The 26,179-nt window shown below is 50.8% G+C and overlaps 1 protein-coding gene across 9 annotated transcripts in view; it reads right to left on the bottom strand.

The window, feature by feature from the left end:
- Positions 1-410: 410 nt before the first annotated feature.
- The window catches only part of Rph3al (rabphilin 3A like (without C2 domains)), a 150,057-nt gene continuing 124,288 nt past the window's right edge, over positions 411-26,179 (bottom strand). For 6 of the 9 annotated variants that reach the window (XM_021238217.2, XM_087191963.1, XM_021238218.2 and 3 more), the window contains 4 exons: positions 24,089-24,263; positions 4,723-4,836; positions 3,034-3,180; positions 411-1,314 (listed from right to left, as the gene is read on the bottom strand). In XM_021238217.2, coding sequence (XP_021093876.1) covers positions 1,280-1,314; positions 3,034-3,180; positions 4,723-4,836; positions 24,089-24,263 — 471 coding nt within the window. In that variant the 3' untranslated portion in view covers positions 411-1,279. The remainder of the gene's footprint in view (positions 1,315-3,033; positions 3,181-4,722; positions 4,837-24,088; positions 24,264-26,179) is intronic. The other 3 variants (XM_021238219.2, XM_021238222.2, XM_021238220.2) reach the window with 2 other exon arrangements.

Below are 26,179 nucleotides of genomic sequence, written 5' to 3'. Positions count from 1 at the left end.
TTCCACACACCTCTCACCCCCAGCCATCTTCTCTTCTGTTCCTTTGGTCTTTGTGGTTTATGTCATTTTCATTTCTTTATGTCATTTCAGTGGGGCTTTGGGGGCAGAAGAACTTGTGTATGCGCTCAGTCTACCATAAATAACCAGAAGATTTTGTCCACTTAAAAAACATTTTTACGTATGTACACGTAAGTCTGTTCAACTCACCTTGATAATTTTTTACATAGGCGGGCTTGTTTTTTCCATTCAACATTAGGCTGTGAGTTCCATTAGGACACACAGATGTAGCTCATTCTTTTCCTGAGGTGAGGGAGGGTTCCAGCAAATCAACGGTACCACATTTTTTCCATCCATTTCTCTACCGAATCTCAGAAACCCTGTGATTGTGGTCCTTTGAATAACACATTGACTCAATGCAAACTCTAATCTTTATTGTTTTAATTCTGAAGCATAACATGTCCCAGGGAAGTGTGGCAAGGGAGAGAAGCTAAGGGTTTGGAGCTGAGAGGGCCCTTGGAAAACCCCAGTCCCAGGGAGCGATGAGGAGGGCAGGAAGCGCAGGAGGGCAAGGACAGCAACATACACTTTCTCTTCAGGGAGGGTTTCCAGAAGCATTTGACTGCACTTTGAATTGAGTGTTTTTTCATGTCCAACCCAATCTACTGAAGAGAAGAGAATTAATGTCTTAGGGGACCCATGTGCCTGGCTGAGTGAAAACCTGGAGGCCAATGGAGGGATTCAAAGAAACCAAACAAGAAGCCAGTCCTCTGGGAAGGCACGACAGTGCTCCTGCCCCGGGGAGCTGAGGGACAGGGAGAGGGTGGGCTTATCCCTCACCCCACTTGCTCTGGGCTTCTGCACTCACCCTGAGGGACTAAGCTTGGCTCTGAGGGGTACAGGAGGGTTGTAGTTCTTCTTGTCATTAATACAAACACAGAAAGGACCGGTGCAGTGGCCCTACTAGAACCGCAGTGCATATAGGGGGCCTCATAAGAGGGGCCCCAGAGCCCTTCCAGCCCAACCTAAGACCCACCAAAACACACGTGTGTGTGGGAGAGGCAATAAATAAAGGTCACAGCTTGAGGGGAGAATGGTGGATGAGGAGGGCTCCCCAGAGGGGCGCAGAAAGGCACTAGGTGGGGGCACTAGACTCAGCCCCCAAACACTGACTCGCTGAATCAGAAGTCGGGGAGGATCCAGCCTGGCTCCAGCTTTCTCTTGGTTTCAGTCTCCCACTGGCAAGTTGGCTCCACGCAGTAACCCTCCTTCGAAGGCCACATCAGCAGCGGGGAGTCGCCCAGGTTTGTCTTTTGCCTTTGGAGAAAAGAGAAAAAGGCCACACAAGGAGAGATGCAGAGGTGCAGAGGTGCAGTCCCTCCTCAGTGACAGCTCCACCTTGGGGAAGGACATGGAGGTGGAGGCAGGGCCTTCCTGAACAGTCCCTGCACCTGCGCTGCTGCCCTGTGGGAAAGGAAGCAGGGGGCTGCCCATCCAGGAGCCAGGGGATGCTGGGCAAGGGGAGCCTGCGCTCTGGGCCAGCACCGCTCAGCTCTGCGTGTGCTTGCAGGGATGTCGCCTGTCCCTCTGTGCTTCAGTCGGCCTGTCAAAAGCCAGGGTCATGACATGGTGGCCTCGAATGCTGAAAGGAGCAAGGGGCATGGGAATATAAATCGTGCCATAGGGCAGTCCTCTCCATGCTGTTTCTTAGGCCCTGGTGCCCTCCCTGTTATTACCGCACATTTCCCAAAGATTCTTCAGGGAAGGCAGTGCCTAGGGACGCTGGCCTCACCCTTCCCACCGCCGCATGAGGGACCCTTCAGTGCTAACAGAACTTTGTGCAAAGAGAGCATTGCTGGGCTGGCCTTGTTTTGATCTACAAAACAGTAATTCACATGCTCAACTTTATGGTTTGTTCAAGTTAACACGACTGTGGGTGGCAGGGCTAGGACTAGAGTGGAGGTCTGCTTCATTCCAAACTGTCCTCCACGGAGAACTGGAGAGGGCCAGAGGGAGGGGACAGGGTCCACTCCATGGCCACAGATGCCTCCCCCTCCCTGGAGACCGGCCCTCCACTGCCTCCCTCCCAAATGCCTGTGCTTTCTGGGGAACCATCAAGTGGGGAGAGAAGACAGAGGGAATGGGGAGGGCATTCTTGGTGGGTGCCTGAGAAGGAGACCCCCCTGCCAGCAGATCAGCTGCTGCCCTGATTCACAGGGGCCCCTGCATCTCTGGCTGTGAGGGGCCCAGTGTGGCTGGGGCTTCCTCCTTGAGGGGACCGGGGCCTTTCCCGCATGAGCAGTTTTCTCTGACTTGAGTGTGAGAAGCCCCCCACCCCACCATCCCATGATGTTGGGCTACACCAGGGCTTGGGACAGTGGACAAGTAGAGCCTTGGACTCTGTCTATTACCCACTATCAAACGGGGACATCCTGTTGGCAGAGTAGCCAACAGGGTGCAAGTTGACCTTGGAGGTGCCAGGGCAGGCTGGGTCCACTGCTCCCAGAATCTCCCTCTTAGGATCTGGGCTGGCTCCAGCTGGGCGGGCCCTGGGTTGGGTGGGCTGATTCAACTCCCTCAGCTATGGCGTAGGTCTCTGGAGGGTAAGGACTGGCCCTGCTTCTCCTGTTCCTGGCCCAGGCTGGCACATGGGGCTTGGTGAGGAAGGAACTGCCTGGCACATAGTAGGTGCTCACAAAGCAGGAGTTCCTATCACTGACCTGGAGATGGGGAAAGGCTCTGACACACATTTCATGAAGCAGGGAATGCTGATCACCACCGTTACAGTTACTGAGAGGAGACAGGGATGGCACCGTTATCATTTGTATCCCTCTTTCTGGTCAGTGCTGGCTGGCTGGGGTCTGGCTGACCTTCGTTCCCCAGCACCCAGCACTGCACTCAGTATATGCAGAGAACTGACAATGTCACCTACCACCCTGCAGTTTGGGAGGAGGGAGTGAGAAGCTCAGGGCCACTCAGAGAGGAAGCAGAAGAGGGGGAAACGGTGGTGGGCTTGAAGTACAGTGTGGTACTCACCAGGGCCCCTGGGCTCAGGCTGGGGAAGGCTGTGCCCCTGTGGGTCTGCAGAGCTTGTCCCAGTCTCCCTGGCCAGGCTGCTCTGGCTCCCCGAGAGGTGGCTGGGTGCGCGGGTGAGCCCCATCCTGGGAGACTCCATGCTGCCACCTGCAGGAGACATGTGTGTCTGAATGGCTCCATACTGGGCTCTCCAGACCCAAATGGCGACAGGGATGAGCTCAGCACAACTAGCAGATGGTTAACATCTTCTCCTTTGGAATGATGGTGGTATCTGTGGGTGGTTTCTTGCAGCCTCTCCCCTGGGAGCTGCCCCCAGAACAAAGCTGTCATGTTCCAGCAGGACCCCCCTCTGTGTTCTAGCTGGAACCCCCACTCCGTCTCTTCTGATTGGTCTGAGATAGCAAAGCATCAAAATGGGCCCTTAGGCCATTTCACTAAATAACAAGTCACCACCATAAAAATCCACAATTGTTAGTTTTTCCAGCTTTCATGGAATGAGGGTACGGGAGAAGGGCTTATGTTCCACTTAACCCAATGAGATTGCAAGGAAGATATTACTGTCTTTACTCACTAAAAAGCCCTGACTCCACCACGGTTATTAGTACTTGCCCAGCCGAGAGTAGATGTGGAGCCTGTAACATTTCACCCTGTCCTTCCCCAGGGTCCTGTGTGGTCACAGCTGTGGGTTGGTGCGAAGGGAGGGAGACTAGCGCTGTCATGAAAGGGGAGGAGGAGCATGAGAAACTCATCCTGGAAACCACGGCTGGCAGGGAAATTTCCTTTACTTTTCTAAAGCAGCACTTTCATCCCAAAGAGGCCTGATCCAGGGACAGCTTTTATCTTTTTTTTTTGGTACCGGGGATCGAACTCGGGTTCTTGCGCTTACGCAGCAGGCGGTGAAACCACTGAGCTAAATCCCCAGGCCCCAGCTTTTATCTTTTTCATCATTTCTGCCAACTGAGACTGACCACTTGGAAAACTGCACTGAGGAGGATTCCGAGGCCACGGCAGGACTCTGGAAAAGAGTATCATGATCAACATGGCACAGGGCTGGGCATTTGCTTTTTTTGATCTGGTCCAATTCCTAACAGGAATTCCTTCCACGCCAGCTCTGGCAGGACATCACCTAGTCTTGGGCTCAGAACAGTGCCCCAAGGCATTTGTCCCAGTCTGGGATAGTTATTATAAAGTTCTTTTTTAAAATCATGTACTAACGTCAGCCTTCCTGAAACTTCTCTCAAGATTCTGGTTCTAACATGGGGGTAACTCTAAACAAAGTCAGTCTTTTTCCTGGAGGGGCCTCAATGCATTCGAAGAGAAGGAAAATGTCTTGCCTTGCCTTCTGCTCTAGCCTCAATCCCAAGTCAACCCTCTGTCATATGACAGTGTCACAGAGGTGAGCTCAGAGATGTCAAAGCCAGAAAGAACTGCAGAGACCACCTGCTCCATCTTTCTTGTGCTGCAGACCTCGGAGGAAGTGCCATCAGAAGGCAAAGGAGTGGTTTTATGGCAGAGTGGAGCTAGTTCAGGGAAGTTTATACCTGACTTTCCCAGCCCCTCTTGCTCAGGAGGGGCAATCTCAGCTGGGGAATGGCACAGGGGGGCTCGGGAGGAGGCCCGGGGTCCCTACTAGCAAAGCTACTCTGCACCCAGGGCTTGGGAAGCAACAGGGTTATTTCCCACACTTACCTGCCTCCCCCACCGGTTTGTTGCCTTTTTTGTCCCTCGTCCCAGAGGGCGGGAGTCTGTCCTCCAGGCTGGAAGAGCTGAGATCTGAGTCACTGTCACTGTTGCTGGAAACCACTGGAAAAGACAGGCAGGGCAGAGGTCACCCTCACTGGCCACTGCCTGGATGGAGGGAGCCAGGGCAGGCCTCCCTCTGGGCTTGACAGTGCCATATAACCTCTGCCAGCCCTTCTGTTTTGGGCACGAGAAACGACAGCCCAGGGTGGGGTGGTGTGCTTCTTCCCACCAGTCAGAGGGGAGACCTGGCCGAGGAGGTTGGGATGGGAGCCCAGTGTGCCCCACACCAGCAGGGAGGGCTCACGCTTGGCCAGCCTTCTCCATGTGTCACCCTCTCTCTGTGGCAAAGCTGGAGCCCTCTGGCCTGGTGGAAACTTAGGATCACCTTTGGAGCGGACACAGCCGCTCCGAGGCCTCAGGCAGAAGGGAAGGGCCTACAGCGGAAGTCTGTCATAGCCTGCTCTGGGGCAGCCTTCCAGTACTCCACATACACGAATTCACGGAAGTTTCAAAACAGTCCCATGAGGTGGGAAATATCGCAACCCCATTTCACAGGTGAGGAAACTGAGGTGTGTGGCCTTGGTGGAGCTGGGATCCTAAACTGGGCAGGCTGGCTCTGGGGTCTGTGCTTGTGACCATGCTTGTTCTACTGGAAGACGTGAGCTGGGAGGCTGCAGACTCGGGCTGTCAACCCAGTCCACCCAGTAACTCACGGTGGATGCAGCAGGTGCCAGATGGGGCTGGGGTCCTGGGAGGACGAGGGGAGGGGCTCTCACAGTGAACATCCTCTCCTTTCTGCACTCAATGAGACCACATTTGGCTGGTTCATCAACGTGGGCGTCATAATACAGGATATATTCATCCTTGAAACATTCTATTTTAATTTTAAACACAGAAGTGTACATCCATTTGCCAACCTTTTGCAGCAGGCCTTGGCTGCTGCTTTGAGATTGGGCCCACATGGCCTTTTGGGTATAAACTGCCTCCATACCATGGTGTCTGGGACTCTGGTTTTAGTTTCTTTAAATTCAAACAGGAGTTTAAAAACACTAGCACAGCAATCTGACTGCAGAATCCTATATTCTCCCATTTCTTCCTGTTTTTTTACAGTTGTCCTGCCCACATCTAATTCAATAGATTTTTTGTAAAAGCAAGTGGCTTCTATCAAGACCTTATAATATCTTGGTCTTAATGAAACTGCTCTGGTCTCTTTTCTGACTCTTTATCAATTTATTTAATGATGTGACATAAGGATAATCACAAGCATAACTGCATAAAAAGATGTGGGATCAAAGGTAGCCAGCTCTCTGCCAGGCTCAGTGGCACATATCTGTAATCCTAGCTAATCAGGAGACTGAGGCAGAAGGATCGCAGGTGTGAGGCCAGGCTGGATAACTCAGCGAGACTGTCTCAAAACAAAATTAAAAGGGCTGGGGATGTCACTCAGTGGTAAAGCACTTGCCTAGCATGAGTGAGGCCCTGGGTTCAATCCCCAGCACCACAAAAATTAAGGTAAACACCTCTCACAGGTGACTAGCTCAGAGGGTGAGGCAGAAGTCACAGGCATCTGTTTTGTTTTACGCTGAAATGGGAAAGGCTGGTCACAGAGGGAGGGCAGAATGGGTTGAGTTCTAGAAGCAGGCACTGTGCTAGGCGCTTAGCAAGTGAATCTTAATCCTCTCCACAGCTCTGAGCCATCGGTTCCCACTGGTGGAAGATAAGATTAGAAACAGAATCGATCTATACCAAGGGTAGCTAATAGGTTTCATTTGATCTGCCAAGTCCTTTCTGCGGCAGTGTGCAGAGAATTCTGAGATCACATTAACGCTCAGTGGGGGAACCAACTGGCCAGTTAGGGAAGCCCAGTGTGAGTACAAGAGGGCAAAATGGTAACTTCCACTGGGGTCTAGAGCCCAGCCTATGTCAACTTGCAGCTAAGGGAGTCACGGGCCATAGAAGCAAGCAGCCAGAGGGTGGGAGTTGGCTGATCACTCGGACTCTGAGAGACTTTCAGCCCTGGCTTCCATGGGAGAGTGGTTATTACAGTGTAGGAGCTTCACAGAGGACTGCTTAAGTGGCACTTGCCTTGCAAATGTCCTCACCTCCTGCCAATTTCATCACCTACATGGGCCTTGAATCAGCTGCCTCTTCACTGTCACCACTGGCCTTACTCAGCTCAAGGTCTTACCTCCTCCAGCAGTGGCTCAGTGAGCAGGGTCCCTCGCCTGGCACCTGTAGGTGCTTCCCGGTCAGCTCTCCCTCTGCACAGCCCAGGATGCTCTAGTGAAACAGATGCTGGTGCCGCCCTCTTTAAAGGGCTCCCTCATCTGCAAGACCAAGCCCCAGCCCCTTCCCACCAAGGAGGCTGGCATGTATCTCCTTTCTGTAGGCTGCCCTGGGGGTGGGACAGGATGACCATCACGTGACTGTCCCTGGCTTCTCCTTCTTCCATCTGCTCAAGGACCATGCTCTTTTGTTCCCTGGTTCCTTCCCTCCCCTGCCCACCAGGAAGACTTCTGCTTTGGCATTTTGGGTTTTTGTGATACACAGCCAAGAGGGGGTGGGGATGAGGAGAGGTTGTGGTTCATGTGCCCCTTCACAGGATGTGAGAAACTGGACGTATTTTGCTTTGCATGTCCCGGTCGGAGCAGCTTTGAGCCTGAATTCACCAAGACTAGACCCCACGGGCATCAGTGTTAGAAGCATTTACGTAATTTTGACTCATTCCCTGACTAAACACCAACCTCGTGGGTGCCCAGACAAAGAGGGTGGGAGGAGGTGGGCAGGAGGCAGAGATGGCTGACAGACACCTGGAGAAAGCAGCTCCCCACACCCTCCTTGGGATATCTGCAAAGGACTCAGGAGGACTGTGGCTCATGCTCTAGGCAGCAGGGGAAGGCAGTGTGGCTTGGCAGCAGGACAGTCCCTTTGGAGAGGCATTGGCTGACCTCCACATCCGTTTCCCCATCTTTCTGACTGAGATGTTCGCGCATGATCTAGTTGTGCTTCCTGACCTGGAAGCTTCCATCTCCCCTGAGGCTAATGTGCAGGATCTATGCAGTTAGGGGCTGGGGTGAGCAAGGGGCTCTGGGGAGTCAAGTGGTGCCTGGTGTAAAGGGGAAGATGTCAAAGGGCTCGGCAGGGATGATGGAACAGGATGTCCCAGAACTCAGGTTATGGTGGCAAGCTCATTTCCCCATTTCTCCACTCTTGCCCATTCTGACATCTATGGTCACAGAAGTGGGCTTGGGATCAGGCTAAAATTCCAAGACACATGTGCCACACTACACTGGAAGAACAGAATTTGTTGTGAGGTGTGATCTTGTTCAAAATGGCCACCCTGGAGGTGGGGTGAAGGTGGCTGGTCCCCATGGGATCCATGGGGTGTCTGTGTTGCACAAAGTTAAAACAAACAAACAAATAAACAAAACTTTCCCAAGCTACCATCAGCTGACTTGTTCTCTGATTCCTGTTACAGACCCCAAAAGGCTCAGCCATGGAAACAGGGGAACAGATGACAAATGAGCTCACAATGTTGCCACAGAGCACCTGGCTGACTGGAAAGACCCATTTCTTTCAGATGCACTGCCCCTTGGCCTGGCCATCATTGCTCATTATACTGGGATTTCGACTGGGGCCAACCCTCAGTGTGAAGGGCTTTGTGCTCCAGACCCAAATCCCATTTCTAATCTACTCTCATAAGCCCTACTTGAATGAAACAAACCGAAAGATGTCATCTGTGTCAGCCAGCGCCTTTTACTGTCACAGGGGAACAAGACACATGGAGAAGACACAGCCAAGAGAGGCCCAGGCCTCCTGCAAACACCCTTTATCCAAATAGTCCCAGGTTTCTCAGTGAGTGGCCAAGGAAGCAGCTATTTCTTTCTGCCCCCAAGATGTCCCGTAAAACCCAAACCTTGGCTAATTTGCCATTTGATTGCCACTGCCACCTTCCTTCTGGACAGCAGCTGGGATCGTAAATCTTCCAGGTCTATTAACAAAGCTTTTAGGCTCATAAATCTTTTGGCCCTTGTTCTTCCATTCTCCACAAAATACTCGGAGTGTCTGAGGGCTGATCTTTCCTGTAGTTCCTCAAGGGCTGCAGCTGGGATGGCTCGGTGAGGAGCACTTTTATTCTGCCCACACCTGATTTTTTCCAACTGAAGATGGGAAAACCCCAGGGAGAAGATGGTCCCGATAGCCTTCACGAGAAAGAGGATCATTATAGGGATTTGCCGGGCTCCTCTGTGAGGCAGGGAACAGGGAGGACTCCCCTCTGGTTTCCCTCCACCGCAGTGTGAGCGCCTGGACCACTTACTGGGAGATCTGGCATCCCTGAGATTTTCCCATCATGCCCAGAGGGGCTGCCCTGCTTGGCCGGACACTTATCTGTAGCAGTGGACAGACAGACCAGCTCCAGGCAGGCCCACTTCTCTGGGGATAGGCCAGCTTCCCTGCCCCCCACCCCAGCTTGCTCTTGGATAGATTTGCAATTTGACTGTCACCATGGAAACTGAGTTTTGGTATATGAAGTGGGGTGGGGAGAGTCTTCCCTCCTGAAGAGTCTCCCTTGACTGCCTCAAAGGACACATGCGGCAGCTGATCTTTTATGGAGACACCTTGCCAGGAACGGTCCAAGGACAAGTGGGATGGAGACTATTTGGGCTCAGATCAGGATGTGGGGGGCCTGCCTCTAGGCTCTGCTTGGTCACCACCTCTTTCTGTGACCTCAGGCATCGTTCCAGGCTTCATGTCAAAAACCAAGAGGCAGACACACAGGCACTGGCTCTGATCCTGGGACTGAACTTAAGGTCAGCTCAGCAGTGGAGAGACCTCTGATGCCCCTTTTTGGTCAGGGGGTGGGGCCCCCTTCTGGGCCACACAACATCCGCCTGCTTGGCACAAGGGCAGCCGGCACCCTGTGTGCTTGGGAGGCACTTGTGTGCTATGGCTGCTCAGCTTGGAGGCTCCCAAAGCCCCCAGAAATTATGGGAATTAGAGAGGAAGGGAGATATTTTCAGCAAACATTCTGCCAAAGCAAAGCAGATGGTGGAAAATTTTGCATACTGAAAATAAAAAAAATGTAATGTAAGGAACAATGATAAGGCCCTGGGGAGTGCACAGACTTCCAATTAGCCCCCGCCCCAGCCCACCAGGCTGGCACAGCTGCAGAAGCAGAGCTCTCCCCGCTGGGACAGGGGACAGTTGTCCCTCCTGTTCACAGGGCTGAGCCTGAAATCCCACAGAGATGCCTCCCAAGTCTGGGGCTCTGTTTCGGTGGCAGAGGGAGGGGAGTGTGGGGTGGTAAAGAGGCACCATCTCTGACTCAGAGACTCAGGCTTGGGCCCTGTCTCTGCCACTTTCCAGCTGTGTGACTTTTGACCAGCTTCTTTACCTCTGTGTGTGCTCAATGGGCTCTTCAATGAAGTAGAGGGGATGATGGCTCCCCTTCTGGGCAGCTGTGAGCATGAAAGGAGGTAACGTGGAGCCAGGCATGGTGCTACACACCTGTAATCCCAGCTACTCGGGAGGCTGGGGCAGGAGGATAACAAGTCCAAAGTCAGCCTAGGCAACTTAGTGATACCCTGTCTCAAAATAACAAATAAAAAGATTGGGGATGTGGCTTGGCATTCCTGGAGTTCAACCCCAGTACCACAAAAGCAAAACACAATGCAACACAGTAACACAGGCAGTGTGTGCACCTAGTAGGTGCTTGATAGATGGGAGCTATTTTATCTTGGGGAGGAGCATCCAGCACTCATGGGCCCACATCCCCCGTGCAGATTAGCCTGTGGGGGCACCATGTTTGGTACCCAGGCAAAGCTCCAGGGCTGGCTTTTCTCTTTTGAGGGAGTGGATCCACAGGCTGAGCTTGAGATAAATTGCCCAGGCTGACCTAGAATTTATGATCTTCCTACCTCAGCCTCCCAGTAGCTGGGACTACAGGTGTGCATGCCCAGCTTAGCTTACAAGTATTTTTAAAAATTGGAATCTAATTTATCCCAGGAGTCCACTGAAGCCATGCTTCTAATAGAGTCTCCTGCCCCCAGGGAAGGAAGGATGGAGGACATCCCCTCCTCCTCAACCCAGCACCTCCCAGTGTTGCATTTCTCTCCCAATCCTGCCAAGAGCCACTGAGGGCAAAGCTTGGTCTCAATCCGAGATGCCTCCTTCCCTGAGCCTCCACCCCGGGCACTCAGCACACTTGTTGCCTCTCTGAACACCTCCCCAAGGACACCGCCCTGTGCAAAGACAGCAGGATTGGAGAGTGGTCAGAAAAGAGGGGGTGCGCCAGGGACACAGGAGACCCGAGTCTCTACAGAAAAGCTGGGCACCCACTGTGCAGGCACTTAAGGGGCACAAGTCCTCGAGTGTGAAGGACACTCAAGGGGGACAAGCCAGGCCGCAGGCCGCAGGTGGCTCCCGCCTCGATTGGGGGGAGGGGCTGTTGGAGGCCGGTTGCCATGGACACAGGCTGAGTGGGCCCTGAGGAGAGCACACAGCTTACTTACCCAGAGCCTGCTGCTGGGGGTGGGGGACAGACATGTTCTCCTTCAGTTTGAAAACTTCCCCAGGATTCTGGGCAGGAAGAATGGTGGTCCCGAGGCTGTGGGGAGCCTATTCTCCTAGGATAGGCACGCTGGTGGTCAGAAGAGGCTCAGAGCCTGCCTGTCCCTCCCTCTGAGGCCCTGGAGATCCGGTGTGCTTCTGCCACTCGGCTGGCCACCAAGCTGACCACCTTGCCTGTGAGGTGGGGACAGTCAGAGGACCATCTTGGAGGGCTGGGTGAGGCTGTGGCACCTGTGCTGTGAGGGAGAGGAGGGGTACCCTCCTTCCTCAGCCCCCCTTCCTGGCTGCCACCGGATGGTCCCAGGCCAGGGAGGGGCAGCAGGGGCAGCAGAGAGCAGGCTGGAAAGTCAGATGTGGGGAGCGGAGGGTTTCCTGTGCTTGCTTATTCATCCGCCATCGATTTTAATTTACTCTCTCCTCAGGATCACAGGCAGACTGGAGGCACCAGATAACGAAGACAAATCCTCAGATCAATAGAGATGTAGCTGCCAGTGTGGAAATCCTGTGGGCCCTCCCTTGCTTGAGGGGCTCTGGATAGAAGGTGGTGGATGTATGGAAACTAAGAACGGCTCCCCCAGAGAGAACATGATACACAGGGCAGGGAGGCAGTGGCAGCCTCCAGGGAGAGGAGCAGTCAGAGAGGGCTTCCTGGGAGAGGTGGAATTTACAGGTGGGCATGATGTAGGCATACACAATAGCTGGGGTGGGGTGGACCAGGCCTCCCGGATGGAGGCCAGGAAAGTCCCCTGGCTCTGGCACCCAGGGGATAAGGGGCTGGTCTGGCCTGGGTGTAATCTGTGCTGTCAGGGGACAGATTATTGCTTCTGGTTATGGCAGACATAAAACCCAGCATGTACATACCTCCTGCCCACTCCTTTTCTGGGATGCAAAATGCACCTTTATTTGCTCCCTGACTTCATATCTTTCTTTTACTTTGATGCTTTCTGCCTCTGCATCTCTTGTCTCTATTTCCCTCTCTTCCGGGTCTCCATGAGTTCTGTTTCTTCTTAGGTCTATCTCTTCTGAATGGTTCTTTTTCAGTTCTGTCTCCAGTCTGTCTCTGATTCTTTCTCTAGGTCTCTGTTGCTGTCTCTCTCTCCCCGCAGGCCTCTCTGTCACAGTTCCTCAGGGAAAGGGTTTTGTGTCTCTGGGGCTCGTGCCTTAGTTTCCCTCACCTGGGCTGGACCTCAGCCCCTCCGTGACCCAGGGAGTCTGTGCTCAAAGCTGCACTGTGGGGACAGTCGCCTGCCTTGCTTGGATCTCATGGTTACCCTGGGGCAATACAGGCAGGGGAGGCTCCCCCCTTCCTGTAAGACCCCTGCTGGCTGCTCTGGGATCCGCAGTGGGCAATGTGCTTAGCCCTTCTGCAAGGCAGCCTTGCCCCATGATGGACGGGAGGCCTGGTCTCAATAGTACCGTCATCTCCCAGGGCTTTGTTGGAGCCAGACAGAGCAGGTAGCTGAGATTTATTCACTTCATCCAGGTCCCCAGAGGCCTCTACATCCAGAGTGGGTGGAGTTAAGTTGTAGGTTCATCTGGGAAGACAGGTGAGCGAGTGGAGAGAGCTGTGTGCTATAGTACTCGAGGACAGCTGGGCCCCAGCCTTGCCCGGGCGGGAGTACGTGCCCCTGCTGCCCCAAGGCCAGAGTCTGGCTTTCCTGTTCCAACTTGGACAGGGCAGGGGGCCCCAAGACTTCGCCTTGCAGCTGGAGTTGACCAATCAGCTAAGGCTGTCACTGGGTTTGGGCAAATTAGAGGTGACAGCCATGCCCCTAGCCTCCGTGGCGTGGCTAATGAGGGCCTTCTGCTCTCGGGAAATCAATCTCCAGGCCAGTAAGGACACCCAGAATGGTGGGGGGTTGCTAGGGGAGGCACGCAGAGTGGGCAATGAGCCCTATTTCCAGCTCAGGACTCTTGTCTTTCATGCCCACCAACACCAGGCTAGTGTCTTGCTTCACCAAGGCCCTCCAGGGGGCGAGACAAACCTCTTTACATGGGCTTCCCTTTCGAAATAGCCACATAGGATGTGGCTAGGACTGTTTCCCTGAGATTTAGGGGAAAGGCAGAGCTTCCCAAATGTGGTAGGGATCTCTCTTCCCTTCCATGCTGAGGTGACAGGGGATGGCATGTGACCTCCCATTGTTAGCATCTCCTGCCATAAATGGACCACGGGAGTGCCCCTACTCTATTACAGGTTTGGGGATTACACGAAACACCAGACACACAGACCCAACGCAGCCTGCAATGAGCCACATGGAACCCACAGGGCCACCGCTGCAGCAGTTTCCTTTGGCCACTGAGACTGAGGCCCAAAGCTGTCCCTTCGACTTCCCAGCCTTTTGTTATTCAAGTCCCCAGTGGCTGGTGGGGACCACAGACAAGATGGACCAACTACGACTTGTTTGCTTATTTTCTGGACTCAAGGGCAGCTCTACATCGTAGAGGGCTGCAGATGCCATGCTTGGACCCAAGACACCCTTCTCAGATGGTTCCCAGAGTCTCCCTGCCCTCCTCTCTAAACAGTCTGGGTGTGCATTTAGCGGCTTCTATTCTCTTTCCATATAAAATACACAAGGTCTCCCAGCTCACCAGGATTGTGGAACCTGTGCAGGGGTAAAAGGAGCACATGGGAAGGTGGTAATTAAGCAAATGAGGTGACAGGGTGGGGGATGAGACCTGATAGAAACTCAGTTCATAAACAGTCAGCAAGCACTTCTCTCAGGGTGTGGTGGATCCTGGGGAGGTGTGATGTGCCCTTGTGGGCTGCATGGGCTGTGAGCATGTGGGCGTGCACATGCGTGCGCGTGTATGCATGAGTGTGTATGTGTGTGGATGAGCAGGGTGGCACCAGTGCAGAAACTCAGGAGCCCCCATTAACACTTGAGCTTTGCTTGCAGCCTGGCCCTGCAGCCCCTGCTGGCCAGGCTGTGGAGGCAATGGTGGTCTCCTCTCCATGCTCACACTGGCACAGAGCCATTATGGGGTGGGGTCATGAGGTCAGCATGAGGTACAGGGACTCACATCCGTGCCCATGTGGAAGCACCAGTGAGTTATGTGGCTGGCCACAAGAAACCTTCATTTCCACAGTTTGCCCATTTTTCTTGTAACAAGTGTCCCTGCTGGTCTATCTCCTGTTCTCTCTCTTTCCATAGAGACATGGAAATAATAATTTCTCTTCTTAACGAACCTATAGTGATTGACAGAGACATTAAAGAGGGGCAGGGACTGCAGCAAACCACAGATTGCTAGGTAGCCCCATGTGAAGGTGGAAGCTGCTCCTTAGCTGGACTAGTTTTTCCAGAGAGGGGCAGTTTTGGCAGACATTCTGATTTTCTTTTCTTTTTAAAAAATTTTAAAATAAATTTTATTGGGCCGGGGATTTAGCTCAGTGGTTCTGCCGCCTGCCTCACAAGCTCAAGGACCTGAGTTTGATCCCCGGTACCAAAAAAAATTTTTATTTTAATCCATTCCCCTTTTCAAGCCCCCTCCCCTCCCTATGTACAAAAGCTTTGTTTCCATTTTTTTCTGTTTTCACTTTTTTTCTTGTCGCTTCCTTTTGATTTTCAAAAACAAAGCCAGTACTCCATTTTTTTTAAAAAAATGAGAATTCTACATATTTAAAACAGTTGACAGTGAATTTTAAGCAGTAAACCAGATTAGGACACTGCTATACCAGCTTGTGACCTGTAACATAGGCAAACGTGTGACACTCCAAGGACAGATGGCATCTCACCCCCCGACACGGAAGCCCTCCTACTCTGCTCCATCTCCTTCCACCTGCTTCAGCAACTCAGCCCCTGCATACAACACAGATTCCCAGATGCCCCGAAGGCTTTGAGGAATTCAGGCACCATGGCCAGCCCATGTGACAAAAACAACAAGTCCCAAGTCCCCTGGGGTAATGCTGGGGTGGGGGAGGGCTGCCGAGGGCTCAGAGGAGCTTCCCCAGTGTTAATTTCTCAGGAACAGAGAAATAAGGAAGGCGGCCTAGCAACAGCTGCCTTTGGGCAGTGAGCAGTCCTGTCTGAAAATAAAACATTTTACAATCCACAACCGAGGCTCATTAAGAATGAATGGATCTCCTGGTATAAATAGCACGCTGCGTTAAGAAGTCAGGAAATAGCATATGTGTTTGATGGAAAAACGGCTGCCACGGAACTGCTTATTAGCTCTGTTGGCCCAGGCTCTGTGCTAACAAGACAGAGACCTCAGGTTCAAAGCGCACATAGGCCATGGAGCTTCTCCAGTCTTGGGACACAGAATGTGTCCTCTGCCCTGGAGCTGGTTCCAACATGGGGACATAGCTCTGGATACACAGTAACAATTCACAGTGAGCTTCTCCCAGTTTCTGGTTCAAAGGATCTCCATTATAATATCCAGTCTTGGTCTGAATGCTCCCAGGGGCAGGGAGCTCTCTACCCTGTCAGATGCAAAATACTCAGTTCTGCGATGGGATGGCTATTGACTGGGAGTACCAATTTTCCCCTGCTCTGCCCCAGCTGCACCTAGGGGACAGCAGCACTCATGGGTGGTGCTGTTATGTCTCACTATGGGCTAATGGGGTGCTCTGACCAGAAATGAGGGGCCAGTCACTTCCTCTCCTGAGTGTGGGTGTGGGGTCTTGAGAGTGGGTGGAGGTATGGATGGGGGCTGGAGCAGAGACTGCAGGGCACACAGACTGCTGAGCAGGCAGAGGGAGGTGGCCAGAGCCAAGACAGTTATCCTCCATCGCCAGGAGACCTATCCTCAGTGGCCGGGAGCAGCCCCTCTACTGAGCCAGCCTTGGCGGGCTCTGGACAAGCAAAATCCCTCTGACCCAGCCAGAAAAGGCGAAGCCAGCATGGTGGTGACAGGGCAAGAGCTCCACTCCCCACCATGCTCGTGAGAGGAGGAGCAGGGGGCTGGGATTCGGGAGCCTGGGTCCCCACCCCTCAAGGCCGCAGTGTGGCAGCCTATGTGACCTTCGGCAGACTTCCCCTCCTCATCCATCACCAAGAGTCAATTTCACTGTCTGAAGCTGCCCCAAAGGCTGCACTGAGCATCAGATGAGATAATGACCATGAGTCACAGTGTGCTGTGGCTGAGGCAAACGTGGCATGGAGTGACTCGGCTTCTCTAGGAGCCTGGGGAGGACGGTGGGCTGGGGTGGACAGGTCAGCTGGAGGGTCATCCGGCAAGGTGGCCTCAGCCAAACCTCTGCGGCCTGAGCTGAACCAGACTGCTTAACCCCAACCTAACCCCGAAATCTGCTTTCCCTGAACTGCAACCAGGATCATGGTCTAGGATTTTTTAAAAAACTGCTTGACATCCAGCAAGCCAATGAAGTGATGAGGAAATTCCTATTTTTCTTAAAATTACCCAAGTGGAACTAATCCAAAACCTCGAGTACTTTTCTAGAGTGGACTTTGGAGGGAGCTAGGGTCATCACTCTGTTCAAAGCTGTCCAGGCCTGTCCCTGGCTCAGGTGCACAAGGGCAGGTGGGAGTCGGGAGACTCCTGGGGAGGACTCCAGGGAGACAGTGACCCAGGGCCTCAGCAGAGAAGGGGAATGCACTGTCCTGTGGCTGGAGAACCTTGAGCTGCTTGTGCTTTTTGGTGTCTCTGCCAACTCTAAGGGGAGAGAGGTGGGGAGGAACTAGGTATTTGCATCTTGGAAGCAGAGATGTTCTAGGCTCTGGAGAAGTTGGGGGGCAGCTCCAAGGGAGGATGACCCAGAGCCGGGGTGCTGGTTCTGCCCTTCACACCTCCATCTCTCAGGGGAGCAGAGACCAGGCAGGGCACGACCACATTCATCATTGCCACAAACCCAGAGCAACAGTGTGCCAGGCTGAAGTGGCCCAGAGCACACACTCCACCTGCATCCACTGGGTGGGCGGGAGGGGAACTGGCCTGAGGCGGCTAGGTCAGCCCTGGGCCAGTACCCACCCACACCCAGGATGAGAATGAGCATCCGGCTGTGGTCGAGGCTTCCTGGGGCTCATCAGGGTCTGCAGGCAAATCCTTGGCCCACATTAGCACCTGGGTCCAGAGGAGGGAGAGAGGAGCACTCAGGAGTCACTGCACCCACCCTGCAAATGGCGCACAGCCAGCAGCGGTCCTTGAGAAGACACAGAGGAAAAGGCCACTTCTACTCTTTTCCTGATGCATGGTTTTATTTACTTAGTTTCATAGAGGGTCTCCCTGTGTTGCCCAGGCTGGCCTCAAACTTCTGGGCTCCAGTGATCCTCCTGCCTCAGCCTTCTAAGTACCTGAGACTACAGGTGGCTGTGCTGTCTAGCTCATTGTTTCAGTTTTAACATTTAGAGCTTTAATGTGTTTCTGGATACACAGAGAAGAGGATGGAAATCTAATTACACTAGCTGCAGATATTAAATAAATCTGGTTTTTTTCCCCCATTGAATTGAAAAGCTGTCTATGTTCAGCTTCTATACATTCTTGGCCCTATTCTTCCTCTATTCCAGTCTAACGATTTATTTATTTCTGTAATAAATAAGCTATTCTCTAACTTCCTTATGAATTTTTAACTGAGACACAATTCAGATCCCATAAAACTCACCCTTTGAAAGTATACAGTGCAGCAGTTTTTAGTATAGTCATAAAGTTGTGTAACCATCACCATATCTAATTTCAGGCACAGAAATCACCATCGCCTGTACCTCTGAAGTCATTCCCCATTTCTTCCCATCCTCCCCAGGCCTTTGTAGTCACTTACTTACTTTCTACCTCTATGGATCTGCCTGTTCAGACACTCTGCATCATACTATACGTGGCCTCTGGACTCTGGCTTCTTCCACTTAAGTGTATTGTTTTCAGGGTTCATCCGTGTTACAGGGTGTATCAGTACACCATTCCTTTTCACAGCTGAGTAATAGTCCACTTATGGATTATGCCCCACTTTGCTTCTCTGCTCAGCAGTTGATGGCCATGTGGATTATTTCTAATTTTTGGCTACTGTAAATGGTGTTACTCTGAACATTTGCATTTTTATGAATTTTGAAAAATCAACTTAACCATTTCTCTGTTAAAAAGTCCACTGGAATTTGACAGGAATGACCATAAATTTGGAAGGATGGAGGTTCTCTCTTATCTTTCTCTTTAGGGTTTATTTTTTAGTCATTTGAGGAGTGTTGTGGAGTGAATGTCTGAACAGCAGCACGGTTGTATTTGGAGACAGGACTTCTAAGGGAGGAATTAAAACTAAAGAAGATTACAGGGTGGGGCCCGATTTGGTAGGATTAGTGCCCTTATAAGCAGAGCCTCCACAGAGCTCTCTTTTCCTCTCTCCTTCAAAGCACAGCAATGAGCAAGAGGGCAGCCCACTCACTGGCCGGAGAGAGCCCTCACCAGACCACAACCCTGCTGCTATCTTGATCTTGGCCTTCTACCCTCCAGAACTGTCAGAAAACAATTTTTTTTTGGTGGTACTGGGGATTGAACTCAGGACCTTGGGCTTTCGAGACAGGGATGGCACCACTGAGCTAAAGCCCCAGCCCTCAGAAAACAAATTTTTGCCAGGGATGTAGCTCAGTGGTGCCTTCCTGGAAAGCACAAGGCCCTGAGTTCAATCCCTGGTACGAGGTGGGGAACAAATTTTTATTGTTTAAGCCACTCAGTCTCTGGTATTTTGTTATAGGAGCCCAAGCAAACTAATTCAGTAAGGCTATAATTTGCTTGATATTGGTCTTATAAGTTTCTTTTAAATATTGTTCCTATGGGCCGGGGATTTAGCTCAGTGGTTTCGCTGCCTGCTGCGCGAGGGCAAGGAACCGAGTTCGATCCCTGGTACCAAAAAAAAAAATATATTGTTCCTAAAGCTGGGTGTGGTGGTGCAGCCTTGTAATCCCAGCACTTAGGAGGCTGAGGCAAGAGCATCCCTTGAGTTTAGGAGGTTGAAACCAGCCTGGCCAACATAATAAGACTTTGTCTAAAAAAATCATTTCTAGGCATTTAATAATTTTTATTTTTACAATTCCAAATGAGTTTTCCCATTCCTACTTCTAATTAGAAAGTATAGATTAAAGCTATTTATTTTCTATAAGTTCATCCTATATCTTGTCAAAGTCCAAATGTTCTTATTAATCCTAATGCGTTGTTTTAGTATAGTTTTCTTAGTATATAATTACATCATCTGCAAATAAGAAAATTACTTTTATTCTTTTCTAATATTAACAGATGAGTCTTCTTTCTTGCACTATTATAACATTAAAAACTATAAGCCGGCATATGGGAGGCTGAGGCCATAGGAGATTGCAAGTTTGAGTCCAGCCTGGGTAACTTAGCGAGACATTGTCTCAAAAAAAAATTAAAATAAAAAAGGTTGAGGATATGGCCCTGGGTTCAACTTCCAGTAACGTAAAATAAAACAAAAACAGAAATAAAACTATGGTGATTAGAAGGATAGTTCAAATGTAAATGTGTTGTATACCTAAAATGTACCAATAAAAGAATTTAAGTAATAAAAAAAAAGTATAGTTCAGTGATAGAGCACTTTTTTGTTATGTGCAAGGTCCTGAGTTCTATTCTCAGCACCAAGAAAAAGAAAAGGGCAAACTATAAAATACTACTGAATAATAGTGAGGATGGGGTATTCTTGACTTGTATTTTGAACATGACTTGAGTGCTTTATCAGTTATTTATTTATTTATTTTTTGGAGACAAGGTCTCACTGTGTAGTTTAGGCTGGCCTTGAACTCACTATGTAGCCCAGGCTGGCCTTGAACTCCTGGCGATCTTCCTGTCTCAGCCTCTCGAGTACTGGGATTACAGATGTGTGCCCCCATGCTCAGCTTATTTTGTATTTTTTTGTGATAATTTTATTATATATGAATAGTTTTCTCATATTACTTAAGTCTTTTATTTAGCAGATTGTTTTTTGAAACCTTGGGATGAGAAAGATATTCCAAGGCAAAGGAAACTTAGAAATTACAAAGCAAAAGACATACTACATACACACATACACACACACACACACACACACACACACTAGCAAAAGATACTATAACAAAGATTAAGGTCAAATCAAGTATAAAGCTAAAAGAGGAGAAGAATTCTTGTAACCCATTTTATACCATTTAATATCTCTAACATATAGGGAGGACCTACAAATCAAGATAAACCAAGCAACTTAATAAGCAACGAGCAATGGATTTGAACAGACAACTTTTAAAAGAGGAACTCTAAATAATTAATAAATAATAAACATTTTTATTTTTTGTGGTGCTAGGGATTAAACCCAGGGCTTTAGCCCAGAAGTTAAACTGTGCAAGTTAAAAGAATGCAAGTTCAAATGTGCAAGTTAAAACAATGCAATATAGTACTATTTTCTATCCTGTATTTTGGCCACAATTATAAACTTCAATAAAATCCATGTCTATCAAGGATGCAGAAAAATGAGAAGTCTCACTAGGGTGAGTGTAAATGGCCAGAACATTTTTTTGTAATAGAGTATGGCAATATCTATTGGAATTTAAAACATACAGTTCCACTTTTAGAAACCTATTCCACAGAGAGAAAAACTCCAGTTTTAGCATTATATGTATAAATACATTATAGTACTGCTTGCAGTGGTGAAAAGTCAGAAACAATCTGAATGTCCATCAATAGGTGAATAAAATTATGAAATATTCTACGGAATTTTATTCAGCTTTAAAAATGAATGAAGGAAAATCTCTAACTAGGGGCCTGGAGGGCTGCCCATGATATTCTTTTAAAAACAATAACAAAAAAAAAAGTGACAGGGTCGTAAGAGCCTATTTATTTTGTTGCCAGACAAAAGCAAAACAGGAATTTAAATGCCTAGATTAAATGCATGTTTATAGGTACAGTGGGAAAAGGGTTTGGTATGATGGCCAGTAGGGTAAAGAGATTACTATTTTTCACACACTGTTGAATTATTTAACTTGTGTTCTTTTTTTTTTTTTTTTGGTACTGGGGATCGAACTCGGATCCTTGAGCTTGCGCAGCAGGCGGCGAAACCACTGAGCTAAATCCCCGGCCCTTAACTTGTGTTCTTGTGTAATTAAAACTTAACAAAGAAAATTGAAGGGAGGAAGAAAAAGAACCCACCTCAGAAACATCAATCCAGTCACTTGATTGCTCTGAGAATGGAAAAGTTCATGGCTTGTATCTATTGATTACCCTTCCTCTTCCAGCAGGGCAGGAGAAAAAAATGGGTTGGGCCAGGATGTTGGAAGGAGTTGGGAGCCGCAGGTGCCTGAGCCCAAGGGCTGAGAGACAGGAGAGGAGGGGCAGAGGGAGTCATGGAGGTGAGGAAGAGGGAAGAGAAAGTCTGAGACAGCAGGCAGGTGAGCTGGCGAAGGGATCAGCTCTATTAGCTGAGATCGTGAGGCTGAAGGAGGATGCTGGCCCTGAGGTCCCGGAGGGCTGGAGCAAGTGGTTTTAACAGTCTCCAAGGATCTGCCAGACCCTGTGGAAACCCCTCCACAGGCTTCCGCCTGCATCTCCTGGAGCAGGCAGGGTGGCTCACATTCATCCATTCACTTATCTGACAAGCTGCGTCCATGCTGTGTGCTAAGGAAGCAGCCTATGTGGCCAGATGTGGACCACGTGGCACTTCCGAGGTGGTGGGGAGCTGCCCCACAGTCCTGGTCACGGTGTCCCCTTGAGCTCGGTCTGGGCTGAATATGGCACTGAAAGGGCTATATAGACAGGCTTGGGCTGGATCACAGCTGGAGCACCAAGCCTACTGGGGCTGGAGGAAGGGAAGCCACTCTCAGGGCTGGGAAGTTACCCACAGAGTGCCCCACTGGCAGAGGACTGGACAGGCCCAGTGATGCCTAACCCTAACCCTAACCCTAACCCTAGAACGGGCCTGGAAGCTGCTCTGAACGGCAGCACTCCTTGCCAACCTGGAACTGTGGCTTCCTTGGGGTGACACTTCTCTGCTCTCCTCCTGTCTCCCCCAGGCTCCACCTCCTCTACCTCCCCCACCTGCTCTTCTCCTTCCTCCCAAGTTCAGTCCTGGCCACCCCAACCGCACCCCCACATCCCAGTGCCTCCCTCTCACTGTGGGTACAGATGTCCTCTCAGCTGCCACAAGCAGCTCGGCTGCCAGCCCTCCCAGTCCCTCTGCTTGTGGGCTGAGCACATCAGGTGTCCTGGGGGTCACAGGGCTTGGAGGCACGGCAGGGGGTCCTATGACCTAGCACCTTGAATGGAGAACAAGGTCACATGCGGGAGCCTCCACGGTGCGGGCTCAGTTAATAAACAGTGTGGAAGTGTGTGGGGCCACCGGCCTCCTCAGCCATGTAATTAAAAGACCATCTGTGTCTTCATGCCTGGGGAGGAGGCTGGGGCGCTGCTCCTGGCCAGGGCCTGTGTGTGCGTACGTGTGTGTGTGTGTGTTTGTGTCTGCATATGAGCATGTGTACGTGCGCTGGTGTGGAGCAAATGGGGCACACACGGCCCCCTGGAGTGGGCACTTTGATCACGGCAGTTCATACAGCCCTCAGGCCTCTCCTCAGCTGATCCCAGCAACACTCGGAACCCACTGGTGCCCACCGACTCATGTTTCTGAGGTCACCTCTCCTCCCTCGGTCTGAGGGACAGGGGTCCACCCTGACAGGGCCTGGGCAGGAGAAAGCCCAGGCTCCGAGGGTGGAAAAGGGACAGGATGAAGACTGCCACTTCCCCAGGGCAGGCGGGAGAATTAGGAGGGAAAGACTGCTGCAATGAGGGCCAAGTGAAGCAGAGGAAAAAATACCCAGGGAAGAGACAGCAACGCGGGTTTTGTCTGGAAACGTTGACTCTGGTTTTTACCCTCTAGAGGATACTGTTTGACAACCTCCAGATTTTTTGTTAGAAGCATGCATTACTCTTGTAATAAGAAAGGACAGTTGGAATGATATAGAGATAGTCAGATGTCAGGTCATCATCCAGAGTTGTCCGAAAGCTCCTTAGAGACAGTTGCCAGGCCTGTTATCTCGGGGCCACCTCTGCGAGATGGGCCATCATCAGGCTGAGCCCCTCACCCCTCTGGTTCTGGTCTTACTTGGGACCCTCAGACCCGGAGTCCTGCACACTTCAGGGCAGAAGGAACCAGACCCAGGAGGGCAAGGGCCTGCCTGTGGACCCCAGCTGTGTCACACGCCAGCTCCAGCTTTGTGAGGCTCTCTGGGCCTCATCTGTACAGTAGGGCTGTTAAATCCCTGCCTCGTCTACCTCTTGAGACTGCTGTGGGACCAGAAGCTCTGGAAAACCGTACACAAGGATGCATTTTAAGAGCTAGGGAGGGCCCTCTGCAACACTGAGCACCATCACCAGGCACACACCACCTCTGTGCAGCCACTACAAATACTCTGGGCACTGGAAACACAGCCAGCCAGCTCCTTAGGACCAGGGGAGCCAGGAGCCCTCCCCTCCTGAGACACAAGACAAGTGCAGGGAAGAGGTGGTGGAGGCCTGTCTGGGAAAGACATGTTTTCATACCTCACAACACCCCTCCATTGACAATCTAGTCCTTCAAAGAGCTATGACAGTGCTGCTAACAGTGGTTCTGCCCCCAAATTAGTGCTGTTTTGGGACACTGCCCCCAGATACCTTCTCCCCACATCTCTGCATACAGCGAGGGACCACCAAGCCAGAGCTGCCCTCTCACTCAGGAGTGGGCGGGGAGCCGAGGGCACACGGAGGGATGCACCGTGACAGGAGCCCCAGAGTGGGTGGGGACCCTGGCTCCATGCCCACACATGATCAGCCCATCCTCGGGGTCATCCGGTCTTACCTCTCCCTCGAGCCCATGTGTAGACACGGCCGGTCTCAGTGATTCTGGGCTCCGGCTCAGTTGGCTCCACAGAAAAAGGTTGGAAGCGGGGGTCATCGGCCCTGCTGGGGGTCTTCAGGGGCAAGATATACTTGGGGATCCCCTTGTAGAACCAGGCCCCTGACCTCTTCCAGACCTGGGGAGGGGAGAAACATCTGCTTAGAGCACAGGGGAGACCAGCTCACTCCACTCTGTGCACCCACAAGCCGGTCCTTCCCTCCTGCTTCCCAGCCCGTCCTTCCTGCCAGTGATGGGAGCTGAGAGCAGGGAGCCGGGGCAATATGGGAAAGAGAATTCTGCTTCTGTCCTCCCTGGCTGAGGGACTGGGGTGGACATTTACCTCTCGAGGACACAGGACAATGGGAGTGAGTTCTGTGGATGCTACACACCTACTCTAAAACATGCTCCCGCTGGCTTGAGCCCTCATGGTACAAATAGATCTAACCACTTTTATCAGTCTTTTTACTATCAAAAAAGTCTATAAATGGACCAAATCTAGTTAGTTGCTTGAATCTGAATAATTACTGCTAAATATAAATATTAATACAATTCATACTGATTAAAATTTATCACAATAACACTTTTTTTCATTAAAAGAAATTTATTTAATTTGTGATTTCTTTAAAACATTTTATATATAAAGGTGGCTGGTTTGTGCAGTGTGCAAAATATCACAAGGCATTTGACTTTTTGGGGGGGCCACAGAGGTACCCATTCCTTCAGATAATCTTTGGTAACACTCTCTACACTGCTTGCAAGCATTTCCTGCCTAATCCTAAATAAGCTTTTATAAAGTGAATATTTTTTCTGAGTAACTTGTGCCCATGGCACTTATTCACAGGTTAATAGTTTATCAATAATTAATTCTCTAAATTTTAACATGGAAATCTTATGAGTACCCCATTGCTAGTGTATATAATATTCATTTGTAACTCCTCTACCAAAATTAGCCACATTTTTTTTTTTTTTGAGACAAGCTGTAATTCAGGCTGGCTTCGAACTCACTATGTAGCCCATACTGGCCCCAGACTCAATGCCAATCCTCCTGCCTCAGCCTCCTGAGTCCTAGGATTACAGGCATGGGCCACCACACCTGGCTTGCATTACTTTTTATACCATTTTAATGTTTTCCTTAAGGAACTGTCATATGATGACATGTGGTCTGGTAAATCAGTGCCTTTATTTGTATTATTATAGTCAAAATCCCCCCGAGAAGCAGTATAAGCCTCCTGAAGGAACATTCAATTACATCAGAGCCACCTGGCAGCGAAGCATAACTACAGCCCCGTCATGAATGTGTTAAAGACAATGTCATATTCCCTCATTCTTCTTTTACAGAATGGGATCTCAGTGGAGCAGCATGTTAAGCATGGGGGAAATGCATGCAGAAAGTGTCTGCTGCTACCATCTCTGTCCCTTCCAAGTCCCAGAGTCCTGGAGATGGCCTTGTGACCCTGCACACGGCCCGTCCCCAGTCCATTCCAGCCTCTGCAGGAGACCTCTAGTGCCTGGAAGCCCAGGAGCACAAGGCTCTTCGGAGTCTTTGCCAGCTGTGCCTGTGAGAGGCAAATGTCCTCACCACGGCCACCCCACCTGCACTGAGTCTGGGATGTGCAGACTTGGGCTCGCAGGGGTCACTTGGGCTCCACTCCTCCTGCTTCTCCACACAGTGGCTCTGTGACCTCTCTGAGCCTGCGTTTCTTCACTGATGAAGCGTGATAGCAATGCTTGCTTGAAAGAGCTGCTGAGTGCTCTTGGAGAGTACTCAGCACAGTGCCCAGCACCCAGGAGTGACTGACAGAAGCCATCTGTCTTCCTCCTGCCCAGCCCTTCCCCTCAAGGCTCTGGGCTGAGTGACTAGCAGCTTAAGGAACAGTGGGCCGGGCTGCATCTCTGCATTTGTAAACTGCCTTGGTGGCTTCTGCAGCAGGCACAGAAAGGACCTGAATCTCAGAGAGAGCCCCAGATTAGAATTCAGAGCAGCAGCCGAGATAAGGTTCCTAAACCCTTAATGCCTGCTTCAGAAAATACCAAGTGCTCCATAATCCCTTT

Source organism: Heterocephalus glaber, unplaced genomic scaffold, assembly GCF_053883595.1.
Source record: "Heterocephalus glaber isolate CG9 unplaced genomic scaffold, H.glaber_assembly_v1.0 deba00001564, whole genome shotgun sequence".
NCBI lineage: Eukaryota > Metazoa > Chordata > Mammalia > Rodentia > Bathyergidae > Heterocephalus > Heterocephalus glaber.
The sequence above is the reverse complement of the archived record's forward strand: the minus strand, read 5'-3'. Positions and strand labels throughout refer to the sequence as shown.